The sequence below is a fragment of the Saccostrea cucullata genome, unplaced genomic scaffold, assembly GCF_032062105.1.
Source record: "Saccostrea cucullata isolate Sc308-1 unplaced genomic scaffold, CSIRO_AGI_Scuc_v1 ctg1613, whole genome shotgun sequence".
NCBI classification, from domain to species: Eukaryota; Metazoa; Mollusca; class Bivalvia; order Ostreida; family Ostreidae; genus Saccostrea; species Saccostrea cuccullata.
This window is the reverse complement of record NW_026923498.1, coordinates 169660-197042: the sequence shown is the minus strand read 5'-3', so window position 1 is coordinate 197042 and position 27383 is coordinate 169660. Positions and strand designations below refer to the sequence as shown.

The following is a 27383-nucleotide window of genomic DNA, read 5'->3' as shown; positions in this document are numbered from 1 at the left end:
ATTTCCAAAGCATCTTCGCGACGTTGTTATGTTTTGGTACAGTCTATTTCCCGCCACGTGAAAATGCCTCCTAGACGGTCTTCCAGACAAACCAGTAAAGAAACCGAGGATGAAGAGGGACAGAGTACACAGCAGCACAAAAAGAAAGAAAACAACCAGTGGATTTGTTTCATTAATAGTGAGAATCGTTATCAGTTTACTGAACACTTCAAAACTGGTGCACATTGGCTGCACAGTCTCTCTTGTATTTACTAATTTAGCTGTAAGCTTGAAATATCTTTGAAATATATGAAGTTCTTTTCAAAATAATCTGATTAAATGCTTTTTGTGGGAACATCTAGAAAGAAGAAAACTATCTCCTATGATTACTAATGGAGGTATTTCAGCAGATCCAGCACATATACCTTGAGAAAGCTATATAGCTTTATCAAGGTATTACAAGTACATTGATCAAGGTATTTTATGTAATGAAAATGCAAAAAAATTCTTTAAAAATTAAATCCTGAAAGTTGAATTCTGAGTTGTTGTCAGTGTGTCCACTCGTGCATGAAAAGCACTCTGGTATCAAAAATACAGCATAAAAGAACGTCTCCTCACATGACATGCTTTTACACTGATTTCTTTGTGTTTAGTACTTTACATGCATGAGTGAATTTACTGACAACAACTCAGAATTTGACTTTCATTATTTAATTTTTTAAGAATTTTTTTGAATTTTCATTGCATAAAATACCTTGATCAAGGTATTTGTAATACCTTGATTATAAAGCTATATAGCTTTATCAAGCTATATACCTTTATCAGGGTATTGTGCTGGACATGTTCAGTGCCACAATTCTTGTTTGATATTTATGCCCCCCTTCGAAGAAGGGAGGGCATATTGCTTTGCTGCTGTCCGTCGGTCTGTCGGTCCACTTAGTTTCCGTTCATTTTCTTCACAACCGTTGCACATACTGAAATGAAATTTGGTATACAGATTTATCAGATGAATACCTAGGCCAAGTTCTGTTTTGGGTACGATCGTGCCATTTTTTACAGAGTTATGCCCTTTGGACTTAGAAAAAATCCAATTATAATCTAAGCATTTGTCCTTAAGGAGATATGAGTGGACATGTATCCAGTTAAAGATAATTAATGAGCTTAGTGTGGGAAGTTGGGCATCTCTGATCATGTGTTATCTTTATCTCCTGAGAATTCGATAACAGAAGGAAAGATTTTTCTTCTCTAATTCTCTTAATTGTAATTTATTGCTTGTCAAAACATTTACATGTATTTACCAGCCTTTTTATGCCCCCTTCAAAGAAGGGAGGGCATATATTGCTTTGCTGCTGTCTGTTGGTCCATTTAATTAAATTAAAAAAAAAACTAAGTCTTTTAAATTTTAAATTTCATAATCCTAAAAAATGTAAAAATATAGTTGTATCCTTATTCAAAAAATGTTAAATTAAGTAAAAACTTATTTTTTCATATTCATATACTTTACAGCAATCTGTAACAAATGTTAATGTTTTGAGAGGAATTCAGTTGTCCCATGGGCATAATTATCAAGCACTGGTCAAGAAGAATTTTGATAGTAGAAATTTGCAGGTCAAATTAGAGAGAAATTAATGAGTTTATTGTCAGGAGCTAATTGGTAGTCTAAAGCAAGAGCATCTCTAGATCTAATCTTAATTTATCTCTTGGGAGTTGGGTAAAAAGAAATGGCCTCATAGTTGCTTGTGTTAATTAAGAGTTCTTGATGGCTATAGTTCAGATAAAGATCTTTCAACTGGTGTAGTGTAATTAAAACAAATTGATGTTTTATTGTATGATTCAAACTAAATTATTATTGTATAATATAATGAAAACTAATTATGCCCTCCTTTGAAGGAGGGAGGGCATATTGCTCTGCTGCTGTCTGTCGGTATGTTGGTCTGTCGGTCCACTTAGTTTCCAGTCATTTTCTTTGCAACCGCTGCACATACTGAAATGAAATTTGATATACAGATATATGACATGAAAATCTAGATCAACTTCTGTTTTGGGTATGATCGCACCATTTTTTACAGAGTTATGTTCCTTAGACTTAGAAAAATTCCTGTTATTTGCAGTTTCTGTTCATTTTCTTTGCAACCGTTGCACATACTGAAATGAAATTTGGTATACAAGTGTATCAGATAAATATTTTGGTCAAGTTTTGTTTTGTGTACGATTGCACCATTTTTGACAGAGTTATGCCCCTTGGACCTTGAAAAAATTTCAAATTATTTGCAGTTTCCTTTCATTTTCTTTGCAGAGGTTGCACATACTGAAATGAAATTTGGTATACAAATGTATCAGATAAATATTTTGGTCAAGTTCTGTTTTGTGTATGATCGTGCCAATTTTTGACAGAGTTATGCCCTTTGGACTTGTAAAAATTCCAATTTGATGAGAGGGGGGCATAAGTGTTTTACAAACATCTCTTGTTTAATTATATTTATTTTAACTTCTAATTTTTCCAAAATCCAACCCTATTACCTGATACTATAAGGGTCTAGAGAGAGCGCCTGGCGCCCAAACTAGTAATTGTGCCACTTAGGGGAGCCTGGGACACTAGGGCTCAAAGGCACCCCTGTTGATTTCCGGTGTCAAAAGGGACCCAATTGACACCATTTGTGTCGAGGTTAATTGGCCCCTTTTTGAGTCACTGAAACCCATTAAGGGCGCTCTTGTGAAATAGTGCTGAGGTCCCACTTAAGTGGCATAATTCCTAGTTTGGGCACCAGGCGCTTTTTCTAGACCAGTGGAGTATCACGTTAAAGGGTTAAAATTGGCATCCTGACGCCTAGAATCGGTGTCAATTGGGCCCCTTTTAACACTGAAACCCATTAGGGGTGCTCTTGTGCCATATTGTTGCAGGCTTACTTAAGTGGCACAATTTTCTAGTTAGGGCATCAGGGGCTTTTTCTAGACCCAAATAGTACAGCAGACTAGGGGTAATCTTGGCACCCTAGTATCCAGAAACAGTCACTGTGTCAATGGGCCCCTTTGTGACACTGGAAACCATGAGGGGCGCTCTTCTTCCGGCCTCACCTTAATTGGCACAATTTTTAGTTTGGGCACCAGGCGCTCTTTGTAGACCTCTATAGTATCACATTATATGGGTAAACTTGGCGCCCTAGCGCCTAGAAACTGTGTCAATTGGGCCCCTTTTAACACAGGAACCCATTAGGGGCGCTCTTGTGCCATAGTGTTCCGTGCTCACCTAAGTGGCACAATCCTGGTCTGGGCGCCAGAGTTGCTGTTGTGCCATAGTGTTTGTACACTGTATATATGTCCAAATCTAACATATCTGTTAAATATTTCAATGACAAAACACTCCCAGGGTCTGAATTAAGTTGCTCTCCTTGGTCTGATGCTGTGACCATTGATCTGAGCTTTGAGCTGGATTGTCTGTTCCAATATTGGGTGACATGGAAATTCTACTATGTGTGCTTTTTTTGACTTTTCTATAATCATAGTTTTGTAACCAGTTTTGGGTTTTTTTTAATAATAACAGGCTAGTGCTAGGGTGTGGATCCAATGTCTAATTGATTATTTAGAATAGGGAGCATTGATTTTTGGTCAATAATCAAGATTAAAAAATTGTTTAAATTATGACCCTTTTGCTCAGGTGACCACAGTTGCTGATCCTTAGTTTTATGTAGGATGGTTGGCTAGGCAGGACCGACTCTCATAAATAGCCGCACAGGTTGGTACAAGTCTCTGACAGCTTAACTGACGGACATTTTTCTGTAAGTTGTTAAGGTGATTAATTCTGATTAGGGTGTGTGATTATGATTATAAAAATATTTTTAAATTCTATCAATATGATCAAAATTGTTGGGCGAAATTGCCATTAAATTGGATTAGAATAATTTTAGTGCTTAAAACAATTGACAACATGTAGATTTAATATGTGTGTACTTAAAATAAAATAAACTGTCTGGATGCAAGCCACTGAAATTCCTTTACGTTAGAATGGGACTGTGTGTGCGTGTGCACTTGGTAATGTTTACTTGAACCTCTCCTCTTATCCAGTCTGGAGACTAGTGAATTAAAATCCTTTATGTGCAAGTGCAATTGCAGTGTGCACTGGGTAACATAAACGTGCAGCTTACCACGAGAGCTCAGAGTTCAACTAACTTAAGATATTATAGACGAATTAAAGACATTCTTTTTGGACATGCATCATAATGATAAAGTAAAAATGTATTTCAACAAATTATTTTAAAAAATTAAGAAATTCCTTTTGGACATGCATGATAAATTTAATGGAAAAACTGTGTTTATTTGAACAGGATCATATAAATAATTTTTTAATTTTTAATTTTTATTTACAACAGGTTGCAAAGAGTGTTATTTCTCACTAAGGTGACAGTTACATAATCTAAAGAGATAATGATTAGTGTTTTTAGTTTTATGTTAAAGCTGCAGTTTTGTTTATATCTTTCATAAAAATTAAAATGATCAAAACTGCCTATAGGCATTTGTTAAAGTAACCAGTTGAATTTTATTACATGTATGTGTTTATTTGATCCAATTACTTACCTACACCACCAGAAAGGCACAAATGTTAGGAATGAAAAATTCATTGAAATCTGAGTATAACCATGATAAAGGTTGGTGTGATTTTCTATTTGCAGGCCTATTTTACACTTTTTAAAAATTTTCATTTTGATGTAGCTATGGTTACAGTCTGACATGTGTACCAGAGATTTTGACAGAGTTACCGTGTATGCCCCTTGGACTGAGAAAAATTCCAATTAATTGACATTTCCTTTCATTCTCTTCCCAGAGGTTGCACATACAGAAATGAAATTTGGTATAGAGTTTTATCATATAAATATCTAGGTCTCAAGTTTTGTTTTAGGTACGATTGAGCAATTTGGGACAGATTTATGCCCCATGGACTTAGAAAAATTCCAATAATTTGGGGAGGGGGCATACATGTTTTAAAAACATCTCTTGTTGATAAATGGTGTTGCCATGGTTACTAAAATTACTCCTCTTTAAGTTTTAGTCGAAAGTTCTCAGAGACTTTTTGGTATTACATGTACTAAAAATGCCAGGAATTCATCTTAGCTCGAGTGTTAAATAAAGCATTGACAGCCTTAAAAAAAGGCATCTTAAACAATACTGATTCAGTTTGAAATTTTGCCTCATTTTAGGTTAATAACATTCATCAAGGTGAGTTTTTTAAAAAATTCTTTGTTGGGGAGTTATAAAACATTTGTCCTTAGGAGTGCTCTTGATTTTAAAATAAGAAAGCCATTAATTGCATGAAGTTAAATCACGTTCAAATTAAAATAGGATACACTCCAAGATTTAAAGACGAGGGCCACTGGCATCAGGCCAGAGAATTCCAAAAAGGATATAATTAGTTTTGTAACTAACTGATTATGTAGATCTATTCTAGCTCACCAGACCCAATGCTTTGTATAATGTTCTCTATTCAAATTATTAAAGTTTGTCAACTGACCACTGCGACTTATATACAATAGAGAATGGCAGTTTGTAAGATGAAGACAAAGTTGCTTTTTCCGAATTTCTGCAATTAAAGAGCCACCAAGATTTCAGATGCTGCAATGTCTGTTAAAGAATTTCAATCATCAGTCCAATGTTTTTGGAGCAGGTCTCATTTCCAAGTAACTATAAGCTCTATATTTACGAATATAAGGATTCACATTATGATTAGGTTTGCATGATGTTATTTCTATGCAGTAGAAAGATAGAAATACAGCTTCATTTAGCATAAAGGCCAACGAGTCTCTTTAATAATGCTATTTAAAGGATTTTGGGTAATAGGATTCAGTGTTGTTTGTGTGTCATTTGAAAACTTGCCACAAAAAACAGAAGTCTCAAAAGTTCAATCCTTTCAGGAGAAAAAATATACATTGAATTGTCAATTGCTTGAAGGGGTTTAATCATATTATTTTTAGAGCTAGAAGAATATTGCTTAATCCGTTTCAGAAATAAAGCAGAATTATATGGAGGTCAAAAATGACCTTCTTGCAGATTTAAAGTTGTTAAAATTTTAAAAACCAAAACATTGTAAAGAGACAAAAACACTAGAGAGGTGTGCCAGGATTCAAGATGTGTGAAAGATTTGTTTACATTGCTAGCACTTTTCTCAGTCCAATTATCTGAACTACAGCCATTCATTTTAGGATTCTTGACAATGAAAGGCATAATAATTGGTGAAATATGTAACCCATATGAGGCATATTCTACAGCATCTTCCCGTTTTCACCTACTTCCTTCTATCTTCCAGTTTCTCCCTGCAATGTCTGCTCCTTTTTTGCCCCCCCTTTCCTTTCTGCCCCCCCCCAAAAAAACTTGATTTAGACCGATATCTGTCCAGATTTTACTAGATGAAACAAGTTTGTTTCCCATCTCTGTTTAAAAAAATCCCATAAAATTAAACCAGTGTTGAACATCATTGAAGTAAGTCCTATGATAACATAGATATACCCACAACAGAATCCATTTACAATGTACGTAGAAATCCCCTACTCCTCTCAGGAAAGAGCAAGAGCCATCTTATGCATAAATTGGCCCTGTACTTATATCAAATAATGAACTATCACCCTCTTTCCCATTTTATATGTCAAAATAAAGTAGACACTTGGTGCTTTCATTTTCTGTAATAAAATTTCGTTTTGAGAATTCAGATATTGGAAAACAGGTTCGAGAAATTGCAATGTTCTTGAAATTTGCTGAAAACATGCGTATTTGACTACCTTCAGCAAAGAATTAAAATATGAGCACAGCCCACGATCCAAAAATTAAAACATGTTTTTTGATCTTCAGAAACAGAGCTTTTATTATGTATTTGCATATTTTGGATCAGAGGTTGTGCTCTATATGAAATATTGAAAAAATGCTTCAACGTTAGTCCATTTTCAAAGGAATTTACACTATTTGAGGAAAATGACGCATTTTATGACGTCATAATGCATTGAGTAGATGGAAAATTACGTCACAATTAATAGATATGTGGTCACCAACACTCCAAGTGATAAATGTTGCATTTGCAACCTAAACTGAGCGGTTTTGATTTTTCGGAAATTCTCAGGGCCTAATAAGGCCCAACGTGGCTCTACCTCTTTCATATACTTATTTTGTACATGTACAGATGTACACTGTGCAAGAATATAGATGGGTGTAGTTTAAGAAGCTATTTAGAACTACCACCAAAAGTGTTCAGAATACAACCTGCTTATGTACGAATATTGATTTAATTTGATCCTTTTCCAATCAATATGTGTCAGTTTGATTTTGATATACATGAACGTTACGCAGTATTCTTATAAAAACAAAAACACTGCTTTCGTAATTAAGAAGGAACTTAGTGTTTATTTAAACAGACGTGAAACCCTTGGCAAACCTTGCATCATTTTGTGTTATGGGAATGCGTAAAGGATTCATGAAGAATTTGACTACCGTCCAAGTTTTGTTGAAATTCAGTTAAGTAAATACGATACGTAGGATTGACCCGATACAAAAAGTCGATCAGTGTTTGATAACCTACATTAAAACATGTCATTGATATCTTGTTTTTAAAATCCCAAACAATTGAAAATCTATTGCAATAAAAAAATCTCTTGGAACCATTCCAAACTGGCAGCGCGGCTTGGGGATTAAATAATTGGCAAAATAAAGTTGATATGCGAGATCATTTTATGTTAGATATAAACAAGACACCGAGACGAAAGGACAAATTATTACTGATGTGGAAATTGTATGAGAAATTTATCAATGAAGAATTCGCTCACATGATTTTACGAAGAAGAAACTACAGATATCATTAGACTATTTGGAAAATTTCTTAAGGACGATTGACGATATTATTTTCTGATAACAACTAGTTTTGAACATTTTCTTTGGATTTTACATCCTTTAAACTTCGATCTGATAACATTCCAATTTTAGAAAGGAACGGACTAAAAAAAAAAATCAGCCTGGAAAAGTCACATTCTACGGAAGGGAAGATTATCAAAATGATGTCCATGGAGTCGTTAATTACATGCGACGACAACAAGAAATCCATTTTTGAAGTGGACACCATGTTTCGTTGCAATTCACTGGACAAGAACACAACCTTCCCGCTAAAAGGGCGAACAAAATCTCCCTCCCGCCAGTCAGTAGAAAGGAGAGAAGACCAACCACACGTGCGTTTCGCCCAAGAACCAAGTCTGGAATTTCACATTCCAGAAATCAACGAAGATTCAGAAGAAAAAGAGATTTCCGTTCCAATTTTGTGTTCAACACTCCACCCTAAACCTATTCTGAAAAAGACACCACCTAGGAAAACTCACGCGTGCACGGTGATCGTGTACGGAGAATGAACAACATAAACGCACGTGCACGGTGATCGTGCACGGAGAATAAATAACGAAAACCTCACACGTCCACGATGATCGTGTAAACAGGAATGGACTCGATGCTCGTCTTTGGTCCAGACGGAACATTAGCTTAAATAACTGTTGCCATGGTGCTGAGAATATTCAAAGACGCCAGGGCTGGTTTCCCAGCAACAGCAACGAACCGAGTCCTGGTAGAGGGAGAGTCAGATGCAATATTTACCGTTAGTCAATATCTGTCTTTTTCTAATTTATTGTGAGAGAATTTTATGTATATTTCTGTCTTGTCTACGCATTTATGTTGAATTCGTTGTTCTTGTCTATACATGTAATGCTAGTATTGTACCCAATGTAATACGTATACTAGTATTGTAACCAATTTAATACTAGTATTGTAACCAATGTAATGCTAGTATTGTAACCAGTATTATTTATATGGCAGGGATTCGTAGATGTTAAAGAGTACTCAGTACGTCGTATTTATTGTAACATTGATTTTTTTTGTACATAGAAAACGTTTGTATATATTGAATTATTGCATTTTAAGGCACATTCAATGCATTTTTAATAAACTGTTGTAAAAATTGTTTGGTTTTGTGTGATATAAATGACATCATAAGGATGGGCTGTGAAGTTCTGAAAATGCAAAGGATTCTAAACATAAAAATGGAAGCCAAGTTACCGAGTATTGTCTCTCTACACACACTTTAGTCTAAAGAGGGTATAACTACAAGGCGGAAATTTTCCCTCTTCGAAATTCCGAATTCTCTGACTGTGTTCCATGTACGTGTAATAAAAAAAGCAAAAGTTAGTATGATCTTTATCATAGTGGAAGATTTCAGTTTCGTCAGTAAGCATAGTCTTATGCATATAACAACCTAATAAGAGGAAATATTGTACCGATAAAAATGTTCTATAAAGTCGGAGAGAAATGTAACCCCCCTCACCTTTTATCATTAAATCCAATCTCTACCCAGAGTTGCCGTTCGCTTCGCTACAAGTGGAACGATAACTCTGGGTAGAGATTGCATCAATTCAAGAAATATTCATGAAATAAGGCAATACATTTAAGTTAATCTTTTATCGATTAACATAAAAAAGTGAATTATATGACTGAGCAATAAATATACGAAAGGAAGATGTTGATACCTGGTATTTTGTAAAATCCTGTGGTTTAGAACTGCAACTTCCGGCAGTTAAAGGCACAGCCTGGTTAAAGGTGGAAGACAGGTCTTTGAAGTATCCAGCAAAATGCATCAACATAACATCAATGCAGTTTGTATAGATTAATCACATTTACGATCTAATAGAGAGAAAAATCAGATGAACGTGTATAAAAATCTAAAATTGTTACCGGTCAAATTAGTGTCATTGGGAACGTAGACGTCTTATGTATAGGACTAAATAATGGTCTGTTTTGTTATCCATCTTCTTGTTTGGTTTTTAAAGTTTTTGGAGTCGTCTAGAAACGAAGATACGTCTTTTAAGAAAGCTTATTCAAGTAAATAAATCGCCTTACTTTTGATATATAATTTTCAACTGAAAGCACAGAAAAAGCTAGTTGTTACGTTACATTTGACTCCTGGCACAGGCAATGCAAGCTTTTAATCACGATTGAGAAACTTTAGTGAATAAAAAACTTTCATTTTTACCCTGTATTTTTCACCTACTTGTGTTGTCGTATCCATATAGGGTTACTCGATCTGATTAATAATATAACTTTAATTTGAAGACGCTAAGAAGAATCCAGGAATTTCGGCCATACAAAAAATGTCAGTATTAAATACACATTAATTGATTCATACATCAGATGATGCATAAAAGAACATGTTTATCGGTCTTTGTTTTTAATTCATTAAGGATCTGATTAAAAAAGTATTGTCGGGCATTTTCTGCACATGCAAGCATTGTGCCACTGCAGACTGATTAGAGATAAGTATGCTTTATATCAGACAGGAATGTATGTCGAGTGTACGTAGGAAAATGGGCCATGCTTCCATAACATGCAGGAAACTACTAGTATTCCAATAACATTGTTGCCTACAAGCAGATTTCTATAAAAATACAAAATGGTACAATATGATCATTGGAAACGCATGTTTTACTTTACATATGTTCATTTGACCTGCTGAATGATCGTTATCAATAACACAATTCTTTGCAATGGATGTGGTCAGTACAAAACGCTGTTACAGTAATAAAACTTTTAATGTATTGATGACGGAACTCTTCCTTTGCTGCTTTTTAAAGTCAGAAGATTTTCGTGTCTTTATTGTCCGATATGCTCATGAATTTAATAGTTTATTTTTGGGGGATCGAAAAGTTGATCCAAGAAAACCGGGATATGACCATAATTCCCGAATATTTTTACCTGACAATATAAATTTGGGCACAGCTTCTCTATGGTTGTGCTCCTTGAAGTCATAACGTCCTTTCTTGTTGTTTTTAATTGTTTGTTTGTTTGTTAGTTTGTTTGTTTGTTGTTTTTTTTTTTTGTTGTTGTTTTTTTTGTTTTGTTTTTTTTGCTTGTTAAGAGACCCCCCCCCCCTTTTCAAAGAAAAAAAAATGAAATTCGCGGAGTTCTCCATACTAAAATTGGTTGTGCCTCTCACAAATCTTAAGCCGTTGCTTTTGGTCTGTAATAGAGAAAATTCACAAATACATTTAAGGTAATTATATGTATTAAATTACGTTTACAGAATTTTAGGTATTTATAAAATATCTTTCAACAAATGTAAATATTGTTCATGTTGAAATGATTTAAATTGCTTTTTTACGTTCTTTGGTATGCAATTCAACAATTCAACGTTTATACTTTTTCAAAACGGAAAAATACCAGATTTACCGATATACTCGTAATTAATATTGCAAAGTAAACAAAGGGTTTTTTCGAATTTAAAGGAACAGCTGTCCTTTGCTACAGTCTTTGGTAAATAGCCGCCTTCAGTCTTTAGAATTGGCGAGAGGGTATTGAGATATGAACGTTGGAGATATGACTTGTTGACTAAAGGAACTAGCAAGGGTCGGTCATTTGATAAGGGGGGAAAAGAAAAGAACGAAGGAGTTGCCATGCCCTTGGAGGGGTTCCAGCACGATTGTTGTGACATTTCGTAAACACGTTCCGCAGAAAACACTTGGCTAAGGAAATGAGCGGACGCGACATTTAGCTTTCAGTTTTATGGAATATATATATATACAAGTTCATCAAGGTTTATTAAAACGTATGCTTTCCAAAGTTTGAATAAAAACCATTGAGATTTTGATCGATTGGTTAAAACCAAGAGAGTAAAGAGTGCTCGGTGCCTTTCACAAATGGCAAACTTTACAAGGATGTTTGATTAGAAATTGGTTTGGCTCTCAGTCATGACAAAAATTATGGAAGTGGCTCCACTGAGCGCCTGTGAACACAGCAAAAACTCCATGTTTTGTATAGGACCATGTGAGGCGTGCAAAGCACAACTTGCAAGGAAAAATGAGCAGAAAAATTCGGTAGACAAAAACAGTGCAGCAAATAGCAAGAACGAGTCAAAACTGGAGAGACAGTGTCGAATAGTTCCGCAAATCACGTATAGCCCAGACCATCGCGTGCATTGGTCGGACGAAGATGAAAGTGGAAATACTAGTCAAGAACTGGAAACGATAATTAAACCTGTGGAAAATCTGGATTTGAATCCTGCAAGTCAGAATACGGAGGAAGCCAATGTGAAGTCAATTTTAAAACATAAACCTACTTGTGTAGTCATGGTTCACGTGGATACAGACGGATAATACGGGGATATAATTTCAACTTGGAAATGGACCTCGAAAGAAATTTTATTTAACTTCAGTGAAGAAAATACATATACAGGGCCTAGTAGACGACTTTTTCCGCTCGGGGTCACAAATTTTACATTAAAAACAAATGGTGGCAATCCAAAAAATCAGCGTAAAAGATTGGAGATATATTGTGATTTTTTTTTTCGATTGATATCGACACAAATTTTGGGAGAGGCATTACAAGACAAAGATTTCATGAATATTAGTTACCGGAAAAAACGTCAATAACTGCGCCGGAAAGCTGACAATGGGTGTTTCAACGAAACTACATGAACATTTCTGTACAAGTGAATAACATTTTTGTAGCGCAATGAAACGTTCGTGGCCCCTTTTGGTGTGGTTTGGATTCATCAAAATTAAATCCTTTGGCCAAGAGAAATAGCTTTTTTGTCTGCAAGTATTTTTCTTCGTAGACGTCTGTATGCAAAGTTAACTGTATAATTTTGCATGTTATTGACATTATCTATATAATTCGATAATATCTTATGTTTCATTGATATATCTGACTAGGGTATAACTTAATTAAGAATATATACGTAAAAAGTCTTTTTTTCAGTACTGAAATAATCAATGTTTGTTAAGCTTTATAGCGAGTTCTGAAAATGTTTACCGGTAAATAATGCATGATATTATACTTTCATGTAAATTAGTTGAATCTGATTGGTCGAGAAACATTTGTTAAAATAACGCTATTACCCGCTGGATAATGAAGCCACGCCCTCCAGCGTAGCAACAGTGAACATTGCTTGACGACGGGTGATATTCCAAAAAATAGCGACTGCGCAGAATTTATGCGCGCACGGTTCACTGTTATATGTACATGTATTTGTATAAAACATTCGGTATAATATAAAAAATATTGCATGTAGTTCAGTGTAACATTGAAAATTTTCACCCCTCGAAATGGTTTTCTTGGGGTGAAAATTTTCAGTGTTACACTCAACTACATGCAATATTTATATAATGTTGCGGAATTTTTGCTACAAATTGTATTTGCTTTATTCATGTTGAATATGGTTTAAACAGTTCAGAGTGATTATGAGGAATGTATGTTATTGTTGGTCAAATTTCATTTTTGCTTGAGATGTTTTTTCCAGTGAGTACATTTGCCCACATGACTTGTTTTAGTATGGGAGTGTTTGAAGAAAAAATCTTTTAATGAATAATTTGTAAACACATTATTTATACCAATTTAATTGATGAACTATGTTATGAACTATCTTATGAAGTCATTTTCTGTGTTTCTTTGTTTTAATTTTATGTCTTTGTTTTTTTTTAAAAGTCAATAAAGTCAGAACTTCTTTGTAATTTTTTTCTGTGATTCCATCATGATATTAAGCAATGTGTACCTCAAACTCTGATTTCTTAAATGTAGTGCAGAACTTTTATGTCTTTCTAAATTCTACATTAATGGTGGAAAATTTTGGTTGTGTTTTCTTGTCCAATCCTTCCATCCACCTTTCACACTTTGGATTTAGACTGGTTTCAAAGAAGTATTTATACGTACTGATAAAAGCTATTTAACTGCATCAATATTTTATTTTGACCTTTTATTTGACCATATTTGACCATGATTTTACTTATTGTAATTTTTTACTTATCTCAGTTTAAAAGATACTATTCAAAATACTAGTATTCTTATCAGACTTCATAATACATACTTAAAACCCATACAACAGTATCAAGATTTTTTGACATTGACCTCACATTTCTTAAAATTGTGTTTAATTCAGTTTCAAGGAAACAATTTATGATGTTTTCATATCCTCCTTGTTCTGAAACATATTGACAAGAGTTATTTAAGGAATCACCGTCTAGTTAGTATAGTATGCCAGGACATCAACGATAGTGGGAAACACGGGATAATTTGCATAAGGGGTGAAGCCCATTTAGCATAAATTATCCCATGTTTCCCACTACCATTGATGTCTGACATACTATACTAACCATACAGTGATTCCTTAAATTTCAATTTCATTGTAAAATAAAATTTTAGATTTAGATTTTAAAAATGTGGACATAGATTTAAATTACACGAGAACTCCCATATCAATTTTGATAGTCCTGGCCCACAGATGTCAAACACAAAGGCAGCCTCACAAGATTTACTTGCATATTTGGCCTCCTTAGCATCAGACACAGAGACAGATGCGCACGAGATTTGCATGCATATTAGGCCTCCTTAGCTCCTGACCTATTGACCTGCCTAATTTACATTCCAGTAGAATTATCAAGATATCAACTCCGCTAAATTTCAAAGAGTTATCACAGAGAAAAAAAAATTAGAAATGGAAATATTCATCTGAAATTAGACCTTGACCTTTCCTTCCACTTTGGTTTCACTTTTCTGATATTTTTCTTCTTTGGCTTGATTTCAAAGAAACTATGCAAGATACATGTACCAGGTTTATTTTTATCAAACTTCATATGTTGCTTGTGAGAGCTAATAGTATTCAACTTCATTTAAAGATTTGACCTTGTGCTAGTTAATGACCTTAACTGCAATTTGTGTTGGCCCAGTTAGTAAAAATATTCAAGATGTATTTTTGTAAACAAGATATACTTTTCTGAACATTGATATATTTTGGTGAGAACCTAACAGATGTGTACAATTTTTTTTTATTTACCTTGACCTTCTTTCAAACCTTTGACCTTCCTGTTAATATTGTGTTTAAAACTCGGTTTCAAATCAATTTCATGTATTTTGAATTTTAAAACTTCATACAATATAATTTATAATCATTAATACAAATAGGTCTTGAGCTTTCAACATTGTTTTAATTTTTATCTTGATTTCTCCTTTGACCTTGAGCTCACTTTTCCTCATTTATTTTAAATCGTACAAGAAGAAGCAATGATTATTTCTTTTCATAGCATTACTTATGATCCCTGGGGCATTCATGTCTATGGACATATTTCTAGATAATGTAATGATAGCCAAAGATTTGAATCATCACAAGTTTTGCTTTCATTAATATCATAAAGTATGTTTTATCCTCACTAATAACATATGATCAACATTAAGACCCTGTAATATTTAAAGTGAATTTTAAAAATTCCAATGTGCCTACATTATTCTTGCTGCTGGGCTGCATATACCACAGGTACTTTATACCCTGCATGAGATACAATGTAATATGACAGCTAGGTAGAAAGATCAAAGGAATTTAGGAGTTTAAATCGGTTTTAGAAAAATTTATGTCCATGTCTTTCTGAAACAAACTAAAGAGCACAATTTAAAACCTGTTAGTGAGTGCGTTGTTATCATGGTTATAATGATTATTTATTATTATTGAAGATTGAATTGGAAAGAATAGTGCACAGATTGATTAATTTATCAAAAAGATTAAATGGTAAAAGAAAGAATATTTTGATTCAATTAGAATAAATTCCAGCAAAGAAAAATTCTTTTCCCATTCAGATTTTCAGCATACAAGTCTTGATCAATATCCAGCATGTTAAGAGTTCAATCAGGATTCTTTACAGATTTGTTTGGGTTGACATTGAGGACTGTCAAGACAAGCATGTCACAGAAGGACATCAGATATAGCTGGGTATCAAATTAAATAGACCAGCTATATATAGTAACATTGTATTGAAGCAGGCCACAGTATTTAAAACTACAGTACAATCTTATTGTTCTCTGGTGCAGTGGATTGATGGATCTTCATTGTTACAATGTACATTAAAAATAAATACAGAGTGTTTTACAGAGTTTGTTTGGCAATAGGTTTGTTATGAATATGTTTTATTTATCAAGAAGGGCTTTAAATGGATTTTTTCAAAGCATTAGATATTGTAAACACAGAATTGAGTTTTATTTGTAGAAGGCCAGTTTAATTTATAAGTTTTGCAAATTTCCTGTTCTAATGCAAGTGCGAATAAATGTAATTTCTAAAAATGAAGGAGTGTAAAATTAATTGTTGTACTTCACAAAATTCGTATGAATTGGCAGCTTGTTTACTTGGGATCAGGTCACATATTTTCGTTAATGAAAAGATTTTTTTTTCAAGAATGAAGTGGCTTCTTTCTTTGCATATTTTAACAAGTGGCTGCTGCTCATAGCTGTGGCCACCTACTGCAAGTGTGAACTGAAGGAGGGTGCCACACTAGCCTATACATTTATAAAATTGTTTTGGTCTTCAAGTAATCAAAAAGATTAAGATTACAAAGGGGATACAATTTTTGCAAAATGTTGATTGGACTAATTATTCAGACATTACACTGTAAATACATGTAACTTAACTGTGATTTTAATATAATGTTTTTCTTTTAAAGATGATGCTTTAGAAATTGATCCAAACAATGAAAACAAGACAACATTTTGCAAACTCAGACATCCTAAAACAGGTAAGTATATCATCCAGACATACTAGTTTTATTTTATAAAATGATGGTTATAGTCTTGGATATACACTGCATTAAGTCTCAAAATATTATAATATTAATGATTTCTCTTGCAGACAGGAGTGCCATGTTTCTTTTTGCCAATGGTGATAAAGATGTATTCGAGGTCGCGGTTTTTTCAGAGGACTGTAGATCCTGGTTAATAGATGACACGGTCCAACAAGGCAAGTCTACTGCCTCTCTAAAAGGCAACAAATGAGTTCTTGCAGCTAGCTTTGACAGGCCTGTTATTGGGAAAAGTTACTTTAAAGATGAGTTATGATTGTGTGAGTTGAGTCCATGTTTGTGTCTTTTCAGATGGAAGTCTACACATAACAACCCCCATAGATCCTCTGTTCCTTATTCTGCCTTACTTCCTCAAAGTCAAAGAGGTATGTACAGTCAATCCTTGCCATCTTAAACTTCATTCAGCTGACAAAAAATAAATCTGGGAACTCTAACCCTAACCCTGAGTTATTGAGATCATTTTTTAAAAATTGTGGTTGGCACTAAGAATTATCAATTGTATTCAGTCTATAAGTGTGTTGAGATCAAAATATACAAAACACCGAAATTCAAAATTAATATAATACATAAGTTATAAAGCAATTTTAAAATTTTATATTTTATCAGCGTGGAATGTTCATGACCTTGGATCAGATAGTTTGTGATCCTGATTTCCCAGAATGCAGCAGGCTTGTCAACACTTCAGGAACTTCTGACCTGCATCACATCTCTGATATCAAAGGTAAGTGTCTGCAAAAATTGGTGTCGTTAATTCAAATAAAGAATAATGACTATGAAAGATCAACTTTAAAACAATTTTAAGTCAAACCCAATATGCTTTGGGAGTGCTTTTTAAAACTCAGTAATATTTAATGATTTTCTGTTTAAAGCCATTATTTCTATTTTTAGGAAGTGATGATCTCCAAGCCTACAGATACAATGAAGAGAAATTATTGTCATGGTTACAATCCAAAGTAAATACCAAATTATATCTTTAAAAATTCAAGTCACTGTACATGTAATGAAGGTTTCATTTGGCTTCCTTTTTACAGTGTTGACGTATTTCATAAATTTTAAAGAATTTTTTCATGTAATTAGACGGAGAGGCTGGCGGAGAAATTGTCAGAGAGGGAGATATGTGTGTCCGGGGCACAGAGTTCTACGTACGTCAGGACGAAGCGGGCAATGACGGCAACTCACGGTAAAGATTTAATATGCCTCAGGAATCTAATATCATCATCAAAATACTGTATACAGGGTTATTTTTGTCCCGTTTTATTTTTGCCCTTTCCATCTCGCAAACAATTTTGCCGCTTTTTTAATTCGCCCAGTCACAGTTTTGTTTAAGAAATTATACTGTATTCTTTGAATTCATCCCGTTTTAAATTTTTCCATTCAAGGTTTATAGGGCGAAAGGAGCGAAAATAAAACGGGTGGAAAATCCCCCTGTATACAGTGAATTGAAAAAAAAGATTATTGCAAATATAAATCATATTAAAATGAGATTTCCAATATATGATTGCGCCCATGTGAAAAGGGTCCTTATGGCAATTTTTATGCATTTTGAGTTTTTCACGGATTCTGATAGAGTAAGGTTAGAAGTTGTCAAATATGAATTTTTATGCTCCTACGTCTAATCTAAGTAGGTTTTTTCTTCATTTTTATCAAATATACTTTAACAGGTTAATAATGACGTCATGTTTTTCAACAACTACAAACATTTTCAGAGTGAACGTTAAATGATTTTCTTCTGTAATTTTACTACGGTGATTAATAGTTATATAATATTGATATTTTTCCATGCACATTATTTTTATCTCATTGTCTCTTTCAATTATTAATAATTATTTAATTGTTATATATTATGGATTCATCAGTGGTGTATAGTATTATGAGTGAGTGTTTGTTTTACATTTCACTTTTCTATGACACCAGGGGGAAACCTGAACAGCGGGCGACATCCATTCATTTTTATTATTTTTTTTTTTTTTTTGAAACAATTATTTTCTCAAACAAAATATTTTACTGGTAATCCATGCAAGAGTCATTTGATAAGCCTGTAGAATTCATTTGGAAATTTTTTTAATTTACACATTGCTCTCGATAGGTCAAGATTTCAGCATAAACGATATATCTTTAGTTACCATTTATGTGAAAATTATTTTTTTTTAAATTACAACATTACGCTACCTAAATGCTACTGCGATGTGAAAATTTATTTGATTGTTCTTTCTTTGTAAATTTTATATAAAGACAGAAAAATTGTGAAGTGTGGTACATGTAACATGTAATTACGATAAACAATAGACAGTAAATAAAAAGGAAATTCGGTTGATTCGCTGCATCTTTAAGGTTGTCTGTGTGCATTGCGTCTGGGGGGGCAGGGGGGCCTGGCCCTTCACTTTTTCCCCCAACCTAACTTATACTATAAGAATTGATAATTGAAAGTCTGGTTGCCCCCCCCCCCCCCCCACTATTACTTATGTACGGAAAACGTAGTATAAAAATTGGTACTGAAAAACGTTGGCCTCTAACCCCCCCCCTCCTCCCCACGAAAAAGGATTTTCGACTTTGTGCAACATTAACCTTTTTTTTTTGCTTGTCGACTTTTTCAGGGAAGTAAAAAAATCTCGGGCTGCCCCCCCCCCCCCCCCACTTTCACGTGCCTGGTGCCAGAAGCTTGGATATGCTAAGCCTTGTAAAGCCTACATGTTACTGAAATATATAAGGACACCCCCACCCCCATCCCCTGCACAGCAGCCAAAATAAAACAAAATGCAAGCATATTGTTGCGGTTTTATGTCATGTATTTTCAGCATTGAATTTTATTTCCTGTTAGCATTTACATTTCAATAGAGTTTCACATTTCTCAATATTAGATAAATAGATTCAATATAAATATTTTTATCTACCCTACATCCTCTCTCACTCTCTCTCATCAGATTTACTTGACCAGCTCTATTAAAGTTAGAACATTAAGAACTATTTTTTTCATTCGGATGTTTTTTGTTTGTTTTATTTTTTCTAAATTGAAGTGTCTTTGTGCATCAAGAATATAAGACAAAACATTTTTAAATTTTAATTTATTTAATCATCATTATAAGGTAGACGCTTTATATGTTTATTATTTTTAAAAAAATGAAATTCGTCATGAAATTATTTCATGCAAAGAAAAAAAGCTATAGATAAGAGATTTGAGAAAAAAATTAAAGTCTGTTCAATTTTGCATTTTTTTTTTCTTCTTTTCGATATTAACCTTATTCCCAAAGTACAATAATATTTTTTTATTTAAAAATTCATAATAATGATAACGATAAAAAGTTTTTTTTTTATTTGGTCATAAAATATCTCTTTTATAATCCGGGAGAAAATTCATGCGAACTTGCAGCTGAAATGTGAAAAAGTACGCAATTAAAATAATGAATGTCCCTGTCTGGTACCCCTGTTACATCGATTGTTGACATCAGAGTTATCTCTCCTATTTTTATTTATAGAAAATACAAATAATCTTAACTATCGTTCTTACACATTCTTGCTAGATTTGTAAAAAACGTGGAAGATGTATGTTTAGTTTCAACATTTTTACAAACAATTTAACAACAGTTTAAGCAGTATGCACCGATGAATCAATGTATGTGATCGACGCGATCGCGATGTGTATTTGAGAGTGGTGGAGCGGGTCTCAAAGAAGTAGGAAGACAATTTTCCTTTGCAATATTTTTTTACGATATACCCTGTCTAACATGTATTCAAAAAATGGTATAAATATGTAAATAAAATTTATCTAGAGTATAAAGGTTCAATATGCTATCAGAAAACACCTTGTTTACAGCTTCTATACATTTAATTGCGCATGTAGGAAAACTATTGGTATTATAGAGACGTATTTAATAATGTTTGTTAAGAAACCAGTTCTAAATGTTTTTATTTATATCTATTAAAATCAGTGGATTAGGAGATTCAGATATTGATTAAATTAATTTATACATGAAACTAAATTCCACATGTTGGAAACAGCGATAAAAACTTTGGATGCGTCAAACGTCAAAACACGTGGTTAAAAAAATCTGCTTCGAAGTTCACCGTCAGTCTGCAACGTCACATCTTTATGACGTTATTTCTCTGTTTTAGCATAAATGCCATAAGGACCCTTTTGTCATGGGCGCAATCATATATTATGGCTTCCACCTTATATATAACTCATTCTTCAATGCTGGTGAATTTTTGAAATATATTTCTTTTCTCCTTTATTTTCCAATAAATAATGTGTAAGCAGATAGAATGATATTGATATGATTTGATACTTATGAAAGGATATAGTATAAATAGTTTTATGAATGTGAGTTGAGGAATAAAAAAATATTTGTCACTGTTGTATTGCATTTAGGGGATTTCAATCACAGAAAATGTGACATAATTTTCGAATAGGCATAAAGATATTGTTTTACATAAAAATAAAATCATTTGGCATGATATATGTGTACTTTGTTTTAGCATATAAATGAAATAATATATTTATTTTGTCAGACATTCTAAAATTATCCTAATTATTTTTCTCTGAACTTAAAAATACATGGTTTATGTTCGTAACGCATTGTGTCCATATGCATTGAAGTTTTCGACACCTCTCTACAAACATTAAATAATTTGTCAAGTTCAATTTCTGTGTTTAATTAATCAGTATGCGTGATATATTATTTTTAAGAATATGCTTCATGAACATAACTCAGTTCTTTTTGTAATTTTAAAATGATCTCTAATTGTAAAATGTTTGGTGTCTTGACCGTTACGAACATAATAGCTTTCAGTATGATTGCTAAAATAACAGCCAATGAATCATAAGTTTGGCTCAGGAAGTCCGTAGCAGTGGTATAATTATAAATTGAAAACGAAAGTAGAAAGATGGCGCAGCTGTCTGCTAGAAAACATGGCGATGCTCATTGTGTCCATGTGGAAAAAAGAAGTTACGTACATAATAGATTCAGTAAGTATATTCATATTGTATCAATTTGAGTGAATGTTTAACACATAAATACAGTCATTGTATCTTTATACCATGTAGCTATTAATCAGAAACTAAAATATGTCAATTATGACCATACAAAATGCATAAATCTGTCCGAGTCGAGTACTTTCGGTTTAACATTTGACTTTTAATTCGCGTCTTTTGTTATGAACATAATGTTTTTACATTATTTATATAATCTATTAATGATAATTGTTACATTGCACTATATTCTATTTTATATCTGTTTTGTTCGTTTTTATCAAAGGATGAATACTTATTGAATATTTTTTTTATTATTGCCATATCGTTTACGCAATTACGTTCGTGAAGGAGACACGAAAACTTTAAGTAGTGACATAATTAGGGCCCCGCAAGGATTTGCGGGTGCCCTATAGTAATCACTCTGTCTGTCCGTCCGTCTGTCCGTCTGTCTGTCCGTCTGTCACTCTTCCGTCCACAAATTTTCTGTTTTTTTCTAATAACTTTTTTTATGGTTGCCCAATCAAGTTTAAATTTGGTATGGTAGTTTAATAGGCAGAAATACATATTTTGATGCTAAGTTTGATTCTCTATGTCTTCTAGTTTGGAGCTGGGGTGGTGGGGTAGATTCCTTAACTATGCATAAGAATGAACGGGCAACTTTTTTTATGGTTGCCCAATTAAGATCAAATTTGGTACCGTAGTTCAGTAGGCAAAAATACATATTTTGATGCTAAGTTTGGTTCTCTATGTCCCTTGGTTTGGAGCTGGGGTGGTGGGATAGATTCCTTAACTTTATATAAGAATGCATTTGCAAAGAGAGATAACTGCTGAAGATGTTCCCATTCAGTAAACTGAATGCTACTAGGAGTCCCATGAGATTAATTAGCTTTCCTCCTGAAGAAAATCCAGAGCATTATCTTTATCTGTCACATTGAGATTAATCACCACCTCTGTCTGCAAATGAAGTTTGTTTTGAAGTTAAATCAATTTGGAATACTATGAACACTCTGAAATGTGGATTTAAATATAAATTTTTATAATGATTATTTATTTTTGTTTGATAGTTATGATTTCATTGAATCCTAAAAAAAGAAATAGATTAATTTTTCACTTTTTTCCTTTTTTTTTTTTAAATATATAAATTCAAGAATGTTTTTAATTTTTAATGTAGTTGTATAAAAACCCCATTCTATCATTAATACTAAAAAAGTTCTTATTATAACTTTAGAAGAAAATGATGAGAGAGGTACAATTAATCCCTTGGGATTAATTATCTAGCCTGCTGCAGAAAATTTAGTAGGCTTCTCTTTATCTGTCACTTTAAGATTAATGAAAACCTTTGTCTGCAACTGCTGTTTGTTTGAAGTTAAGGTCAAGCCTTCATGATATTTGCATTCATTGAAGGCTGGCATTTTATATAACACAAGATTCATAATTGTTTAAATATAAATTCAATGTTAAGTTGTTCTTTACTGCCTAATGTAAATACAGGAATATTATTTTCAGGTTTTTTGAATATTCAGGAATTATGTTGAAATTTTAAGAATACAGTTGCTATTGCTTTTTCTTTGTACATTCTGTAAGCTGCACCCTTTTAATTCTACCCCATGGCGGGGCCCTTGCTGACTGGTCAGTTTTCTAGTTTGTGCTTTAATTGCCTTGTTTCTGGTTTTCTCAAGGATATATAATAAATATAATTAAACAGCATATGTATTGATTACATCATGGTGTATTTTGTTTTATATTTTTATTTTCTTTCAGATTTACAAGAAATGACTGAATTATGCTCGTAACAATGACACAAAGATCCACAAGACTCAAAATAGAAGACCCAGGATATTTAGCAATCCATCTGACAACTTACTTGTCTGCATTAATTTTCTTTGAAAGCTAGTCTATTATTAAGCTTTGAAATGAAACATTAAAAGTATTAAAGACAAGTGTTCGATTGTCTTGTTTTTTTTTTGTTCCTTTTTAAACCTGATTCGGAGTTAGGTGTCCATGTTACGTACATAATTTCTCCTTTTTAGGTCACCTGAGTCACTCAGGTGACCTATTGCTATCTGTTTTTGTCCGTCGTCGTCCGTCGTACGTCGTTCGTCGTCAATCGGTCGTAAACTTTTGAACATTTTCAGCTTCTTCTCTGCAACCACTGAACCAATTTCAACCAAATTTGGCACAAAGCATCTATGGGTGAAGGGGAACAAAAATTGTGAATTTCATGATCCCTGCCCCCCCCTGGGGCCTGGGGGGTGGGGCCAAAACCACTACAATTAATGCAATCTTTAAAAATCTTCTTCTTTACTCCTGGACATCAAGCAGTCAAACTGTTTGCATGATTGTAATCAGCATTGAGTCCTGTACCAAAATTGTGAAATTCATGGCCCTGGGGTCAGGGGTTCTTGTGCTAGGGTGGGGCTAAATAAGTATATAGTGAAAATGCATTATTTCTTTGAAAATCTTCTTCTCTGCTTCTGAATATTAAATAAACTAACTAAGTACATAGTTATGATGAGCAAGAGTGCCTCTACCAAAATTGTGAATTTTATGGCCCCAGGGTCAGGGGTTCTGGTGTTAGGACGGGGCTCTATTGATTATATAGAGAAAAGATATGAATTCTTTGAAAATCTTCTTCTCTGCTCCTGGGTATTAAATAAACTAGCATAGTACATAGTTATGATGAGCAAGAGTGCTTCTACAAAAATTGTGAATTTTATGGCCCCAGGGTCAGGGGTTCTGGTTTTAGGGTGGGGCTCTATTGATTATATAGTGAAAATACCTGAATTCTTTGAAAATCTTCTTCTCTGCTCCTAGGTTTTATATAAACTAACTAAGTACATAGTTATGATGAGCAAGAGTGCCTCTACCAAAATTGTGAATTTTATGGCCCCAGGGTCAGGGGTTCTGGTGTTAGGGTGGGGCTCTATTGATTATATAGTGAAAATACCTTAATTCTTTGAAAATCTTCTTCTCTGCTCCTAGGTTTTAAATAAACTAACTAAATACATAGTTATGATGAGCAAGAGTGCCTCTACCAAAATTGTGAATTTTATGGCCCCAGGGTCAAGGATTCTGGTGTTAGGGTGGGGCTGTATTGATTATACATGTATAGTGAAAAAACATTAAATCTTTGAATATTTTCTTCTTTGCTCCTAGGTTTTAAGCATATGAACTACCTATATAGTTATGAGTATTCCTTAATCTTCAAGAATTGAAAATTTCAAGGCCCCAGGGTCAGTTGTACCATAGAGGGGGGGTGGGGGTGGGTGGGCTGTACTTATATACTGAAAATGAATGAATTGTTTGAAATGTTCTCCTTGGTATTAATCAAATATTTTTGAAAAGCAAGGATGCCTTTCCAAAAATAGTGCAATGTGAGGATCTAGGCCTAAGAGTCAAGGGTTCAAGTGTGGTAGCGGCACTACTGATTATTGCTGAATATTACTGATTAGTTGAAATGCTTTTTTTGTTCCCCTATCCTGCCTATGGGTATAAAGTAACCAAACTAAGGAACTGCTAAATGTATAGTTATGATGATAAAAATTGTAAATGCTATAGCATCTGGCTTAAAACATGGATCAAATTCAATCACTGGAAAGTTGTTGAATAATGCTCAGGTGACCTATAAGGCCCATGGGCCTCTTGTTTGAAACTAGAAATAAAAATTTTGACTTTTTAAATAAATTCCATTTAATATAACATTAAACATGATTTCATCATACCTTATTGGTGACATTATTTTTATATTTTAACAACTTGTAAAATTCTAGTAATATGTTACTTGTTTAGTGCTTATGTACGTAACGGTGTCCATTGGTAATCTTGGATATATTTTCTGATTATAATGGAATAAGGCAGAAATAAGTCATGCAATGAAACATGCAAACTAGTGTTTATATACTTCAAAAAGGATTCACTAGAAAAGAATAGCTTATTGATTTAAAAACAGTCACTGTGGACACCAAGTTACGTACATAAACTTTCCGACCTGCGTGTACATTTGGACACCTATCTCCTCTTTCAGACTTCCGATTATCTTCCCGTCAATTTTTTTCAGAAGCAGGAAGGGTACTGACTCAATTAATATACATAAATTATGAAATTGATTATTTAAAAAAAATAGCCCTTCGGTCACACATTTGAAGAATGAGTTATATATGAAGAGAGATAACTCTTGCACTTTTCAGTGGCTTATGTAGAATATTCTAAGGCCAAATAAAATTGAAATCTTGGTTCTCAGGCCCGCCCGCATCCGTTTTGAGGAGGCCGCATTGCCGATTTTTTGGTATTTTTGATAAAATAAAAAGTTGGTGTTGCGGAGACTAATCTGGGAAAAAAAAATTCCGACCTCATTTGTTTCGTAGTTTAGTATTCAAATATCACTTCCGGTAGTCATTTTCAATGAGATTTTGGCTACTTCGTTTGAAAATACATTGGAGGACATTACCTACGATGTTTACACGCTGTTAAGCAATGGATAAAGCAGAAATTTTTGCAAATAAAGTATATCTGTGATTAAAAAAATTATCTTTATGTTATGTGAAAATTCGGAAATTAAAATTAAAAAAAATAGATCCCTCATTACTTTATTGCCAATAAAATGAAAAATAATATATGTTTTGGAGAAAATTGGCCTGAGAACCAAGGAATTAAATTTAGATAGCCTAACAAGTTGGAATTTAATTTAGTTTAATAGTCCAAATGAATTTTTACAATTTAGTCGGGTACAGGCATTGATTTGACATTCTCTGTAGCAAACTATATTTTACATTGTCTGTCTGTTTTAAGATGATTACATAAGATATGCTTATGGAATGGTCTGTGACTACATTCCTACAGATATTAGTGCCAGGCTTAGAGAACACATGAAGTGAGTAGAATTCAACTTCCTAGATCAAAATAGTTCCTAATTCTTATTGACAGGAATTTTATGTTTTGGAAAGTCTATGAAAGTGTATTTTATACCTTAAAGTAATTATTTGTTGAAATTAACCAAGGTATCTCAATGGAAACATTGTTTTTTTTTCACAGAATTCCAGAGGTTGTTGAGAAAAAGGAAAATGAGCCCCCATTAAAGGTGAGGTCATCCAAAAAATCAAGAGTTAATTCTGTGCAATATTGGATTGTTTTACAGGATCTCATTGATTGACTAGTAAACTTAAAGATGTAGGTATAAAAGTCTGAAAACAACAATTTCTCTGATTACAGAAAGCTAAGACGGATGACATTACCCCAACAGAAGATTACAGTCAAGGAAAGTCAGAGGTCAAGTCAACTAAGGTAAGAAATGTCAGGAACTGTTCAATCTTAAGAAATGTAACTTGTACTGTATATAAAACTTTCATAACTTCTTACATAACCTATTGGATAGAATAAGGACCAAGCTGTACTGCTTTCTGCTTTCCTTTTCAAATTAAATTTCTGAGCCAATTATGACAACACCCCCCCCCCCCTTTCCCAAAAAGTTAACTCCTGTAGAAAAGGATTTGAACTTAATATATGAATTTTGCAATAACATTTTCTGTCATCTATCTTATTTTACAGGCCAGTAAACTGACAGTTGGTCAGAAGAAACTGAGTAAAGTGGACAAATCTGGGATGAAGTCATTGGCCAGCTTCTTCTCGCCTAAAGCAAAGACATGATGATATTTAAAGAATTAGATGCTTATTTTGTTGTTTGGCCAGATGTGTCAGACACACATTTTGTTGTCCCTAAGTTTTAAAAGAGTGAATGTGTGGTAAAAAGCAAAGGACATTTTTTTGTGATCGACATATGCATTAAAGAAATGTTTGTTGCTGAATAAAACAAGTTTGAAGAA

At 33.5% G+C, this 27383-nt stretch overlaps 2 protein-coding genes across 2 annotated transcripts; both read left to right on the top strand.

The window, feature by feature from the left end:
• Positions 1-47: 47 nt before the first annotated feature.
• LOC134264160 (ribonuclease H2 subunit B-like) lies at positions 48-27383 on the top strand. The gene is made up of 11 exons (XM_062746462.1): positions 48-178; positions 16461-16532; positions 16646-16753; positions 16887-16960; positions 17202-17316; positions 17484-17548; positions 17673-17775; positions 26353-26434; positions 26596-26641; positions 26773-26844; positions 27109-27383. Exons 1-11 carry the CDS (start codon positions 64-66, stop codon positions 27205-27207), a joined length of 951 nt encoding a protein of 316 aa, XP_062602446.1. The 5' UTR covers positions 48-63; the 3' UTR covers positions 27208-27383.
• LOC134264161 (uncharacterized) lies at positions 11176-12493 on the top strand. Its single transcript, XM_062746463.1, has one exon. It carries the CDS (start codon positions 11730-11732, stop codon positions 12132-12134), a length of 405 nt encoding a protein of 134 aa, XP_062602447.1. The 5' UTR covers positions 11176-11729; the 3' UTR covers positions 12135-12493.

Bases quoted from the DNA above. Each gene is read 5' to 3' on its own strand.
- LOC134264160 (XM_062746462.1), top strand. From the start codon at position 64: ATGCCTCCTAGACGGTCTTCCAGACAAACCAGTAAAGAAACCGAGGAT. The intron at 179-16,460 runs GTGAGAATCGTT...TTTCTTTTAAAG, and splicing joins GTGGATTTGTTTCATTAATA to ATGATGCTTTAGAAATTGAT. The intron at 16,533-16,645 runs GTAAGTATATCA...TTTCTCTTGCAG, and splicing joins ACTCAGACATCCTAAAACAG to ACAGGAGTGCCATGTTTCTT.
- LOC134264161 (XM_062746463.1), top strand. From the start codon at position 11,730: ATGACAAAAATTATGGAAGTGGCTCCACTGAGCGCCTGTGAACACAGC.